Here is a 3,905-nt window from a genome sequence, read left to right as displayed (position 1 = left end):
GTGCAGTAAAAAAATATATCGAGGAGCGAGACGCTAAACTCAAACACTTAATCTCAACATCACACTTAAGACAAGAGACCAAGTACGTCACAAAGGAATAAATATATGGGAAGATAATTATTGCACACGCTTACATGTGCTGTCTACGTGTCTCTGCCTGTCGCTCCCACTCACACACACAGACATAAAACATGGGTGACAACGTGAACTAAGGCCAAAGTTAAAGGAAGCCAACTATACATTTTCCTAACATGTTTGTGCTGCTATAATTATACACTGTATAACAATAGCTAGAAAATGTATGTTCCCCCTTTACACTACATCTTCATCATTAGGTGAGTGTGTTTCTCAGTTTGCAATGCTATATTTGAAAACCCTCTGTGGTTTGCTACTGAATGGACAGCCTTTGCTACTGGCTTTATCCAGGGAGGTCAGAAAAATAGTTTTTTTGCTTATAAAATGATAATATGTAGTCTCACATCTAGTCTGTAGTTATTAGATTATAGTCTGGGCTGAAAGAAATGTATAAAGAGTAAAAATGATCTGACAGGCTTTCAGTGCCACCTTTAAAACCTCTTAGATCAGAGTTGTCTTCCTCACGAATTCATTCAGGACTTGTTGGCAGGAAGAAGATCAGGGAGCAAATCACAAAAGTCTTTCCCAACCTCCACAAGTGTTTTATGATAAACATTTTATATTCCAACATTTTAAATATCATCACTATCGTTCATATTTCTGAGAAGTTCACTGTGCTTTTTCTCTGCTCCCCACCCCCCGTGTCCTCTGTGTCCTCTGTGTCCTCCTTATTGTAGCTTTAAGCATTTGAGTGACTCTCCTCTCCCTGAAGTGGCTGTAGTTCCTGAGCCACGTGGTTCTTCCGTCCCTCTGATGGCAGTGTGCTGTTCCCTAGCTTCCTCTGGAGGTCCTCCGTGTGGTTGGACTCCTGCTGGACGCTGGAGTGATGGCCCGACCTGGGGCTGTTTCTTCCCAGGAGTCTTTGAGATGGGTTGCCGCCTGAGCCATCATGTGGGTGCTCCTCCTCGTCCGTGTCGGCATCGATGAACTTACTGATGGATGCGTCGTGGAATGTGAAGATGCTGGGCACTAAATTCTCGGGGCTTTTGCTGGGTGTCCCACTGCTGGCGGTCGTGTAGATCGACACCTCTGGGCTCTGGACCGATGAACTGTCTGAGAGGGCCCCTGTCCCTAAATCCTCATCCCTGAAGTTCACCTTGAGTGAGCGACTTTTAAGTGGGTTGTTGAAGCGCAGACCCCTGGGGCTGGGCTTGGTGCCTCGTCCTGTCAGGGGTGTGGGGGTGCCTTGGGACCCTTCATGCTCATTCTCCAAGGTGGGCTCCAGAGTAGGGTTGGTGCTGACCTTCGCTGGCATGTTGCTGACAGGGCTGTGGGAAAAGCGAGAGCTCTCAGGAAAGTCGGTGGCGCAGCTGATGAAGCTGTCAATGCTGGATATGCTCCTCATATTGGTCACTGCCTCCACGGTGCTCGAGAGAGCTTCAGCGGGGAGGTTGCCCATCTCAAACTCAGCTCTTTGCCTAGCTGCTTTGGACAGTGGCCCTTTGTCCTTACTGTCAAGGTCAGGTTGGGACTGGGTCTTGGCCATTTTGTTGTACATCTCCTGCAGTTTTTGTGCGCTGAGATGCTGAGGGCTGCCAGAGGCCTTGGCCTGCTCTTGGTAACTTGTTTCAAGAGTCTTGGTGGGGCTGCTGGTGCTGGTCTGTGACTTGAGTTTGGGTGTCCCTTTCTGCTGACTAGGGGAGACATGATTATCATGCACCTTCTCCTTCTTTTCATCAGTTTTTTCCACCACTATATCCATGAGCTCTACACTGCGACCAAATGCATCTTTAATGTTCATAGAGACGATGCTACCATTTCTCTTGGCCCGCTCCAGGGCCTCTCTTCTTTTAATAGCTTTCTCTTGCCTCTTTTGCTCTTTGTAGAACTCAGAGAAGTTATTTACAATGATGGGGATAGGCAGGGCTATCACCAGTACTCCAGCGATGCAGCACAAACCCCCAACGATCTTTCCCAGTAGAGTTTTTGGGTAGATATCCCCATAGCCCACTGTGGTCATGGTAATGGTGGCCCACCAGAAGGAAGCTGGGATACTTTTGAACTTGGTGTCTTCTTCATCCTTTTCTGCAAAGAACACTAGGCTGGAGAATATCATGATGCCCATGGCCAAGAAAAGGATGAGCAGGCCCAGCTCATTATAGCTCCTCCTGAGAGTGAAGCCCAGAGACTGAAGACCCGTGGAGTGTCGCGCCAGCTTCAGAATACGCAAAATCCGCATGATGCGGAAAATCTGAACCACGCGTCGGACATTCTGAAATTGCAGCACACTCTTGTTGGATTCTGTCAGGAAGATGGTGACGTAGTATGGCAGGATGGCCAGCAGGTCGATGACATTTAGAGGACCCTTAAAGAACTTCCATTTGTTGGGAGAAGAGAGGAAACGGAGCAGGTATTCCATGGTAAACCAGGCGATACACACAGCTTCCACGTGGGCGAGCTGTGGGTTGTCTGTGGTTTGACCAAACTCATCTGTGTCCTGCAGCTCCGGTAGAGTGTTCAGAGACAAGGCAATGGTGGACAACACAATGAAGAGGATGGAGATAATAGCCAGGATCTGGAAAACACAGAATGAAACACAAACATGAAAAAATACTGAGCCAAATGTCTGGGTTATATTCCCATCACATGCTTTTCTCTAGATATAATGATGTTAGTCACTCTGTTTACATCCATATTCATAGCCCTGCAGGTTGAATTCCACAGTGACTGGAGATGGTCGTCCCTCTAGCACCAAAACAAATTAGATATGTTGAGTTTTTTACAGATATTCAAGTTTCCCTCAGGATGAAATGTCCTGCTCTTGTTCCCAGTCTGGGTTTTCCACTTCTCTTCTACTGCTCTAATCAAGTCACATGTTTGTTTGTCCACGACCAAACACCTGAATGATATTCCAGTGAGTCTCAGCTCATTGTATTAATTAGCCACTGTTAGCAAGTTAGCAGTCTCAAAGCAGCCAAAGTACAACATCAGAGACCTGCTAGCATGGTTGCAGACCTTTGTTAGGTATTTATCTATTTATAAACATGTCTTAGGTTTGCTTCCTGGGCATCTTCAAGTCTGTACATGTCAGAATTCAAATTATTACAGTCTTCAGTCACAGGATTTCTTGTCTGTCCCTTCTAAACATGATGCCTGGAATAGTTTAGCTGGTCTCATTAAATACATTCAAAGAAAGTTCTGGCTGTAGGTGTTTTAACTAGTGGATGTTACAGGAACCCTGCCTTGTATTGCACTGTTACTTATTTTATAGATGAGTGGTTAAAATGTCTGTTTGTAACTGTAATGCTGCTGTTTCTTACTTAAAAAGGGATTTTTAATCTCAGTGAGTTTATTTCCTGGTTAAATAAAAAAAAATAATTGAAAATTAAAAATAAAAAGTTTTATTTGGGATCAGTTTGAAAAAACTTTTAGTCTGTGTCGATGAAATGACAAATTAAATGCAAAGTATTTGGGATGTGGAAAAACACACATGGCTTCAGAATAACTGCACGTTCAATCCACTTTTCATCTTTGCCAAACAAACAGCAAACGTTTGATCATCGATGCTTCACTTTGCTGCGAAACTGAAACAATTAGAAAAGTAAAAGATTAAAAGGCTGTAACTCTGAAGCCATCTGCTTCGTATCACTGAACCTGTAGTTGGCACCACACTTTAAGGTTTTTATTTCAAACAAACATAAAAGTATTTCCAACAGACGTCACAGATCACACGTTTGAAGGAGCCATTGTGGCTAAAGTTAGCAGCTGACTGTCCCTGAAGTATACGCTGAAAGTCAAAACGCTCCTCCACGGTGAAACGCTGCTTTTAC

General features: G+C 44.6%; 1 protein-coding gene across 1 annotated transcript; it reads right to left on the bottom strand.

The window, feature by feature from the left end:
• Window positions 1-814: 814 nt before the first annotated feature.
• Window positions 815-2,769, bottom strand: LOC113130045 (potassium voltage-gated channel subfamily B member 1-like). The gene is made up of 2 exons (XM_033325211.1): window positions 2,764-2,769; window positions 815-2,650 (listed from the first exon to the last, which is right to left on the bottom strand). Exons 1-2 carry the CDS (start codon window positions 2,767-2,769, stop codon window positions 815-817), a joined length of 1,842 nt encoding a protein of 613 aa, XP_033181102.1.
• Window positions 2,770-3,905: the final 1,136 nt, after the last annotated feature.

Source organism: Mastacembelus armatus, chromosome 5 (genome assembly GCF_900324485.2).
Source record: "Mastacembelus armatus chromosome 5, fMasArm1.2, whole genome shotgun sequence".
Taxonomy (NCBI): Eukaryota; Metazoa; Chordata; class Actinopteri; order Synbranchiformes; family Mastacembelidae; genus Mastacembelus; species Mastacembelus armatus.
The sequence above is the reverse complement of the archived record's forward strand: the minus strand, read 5'-3'. Positions and strand labels throughout refer to the sequence as shown.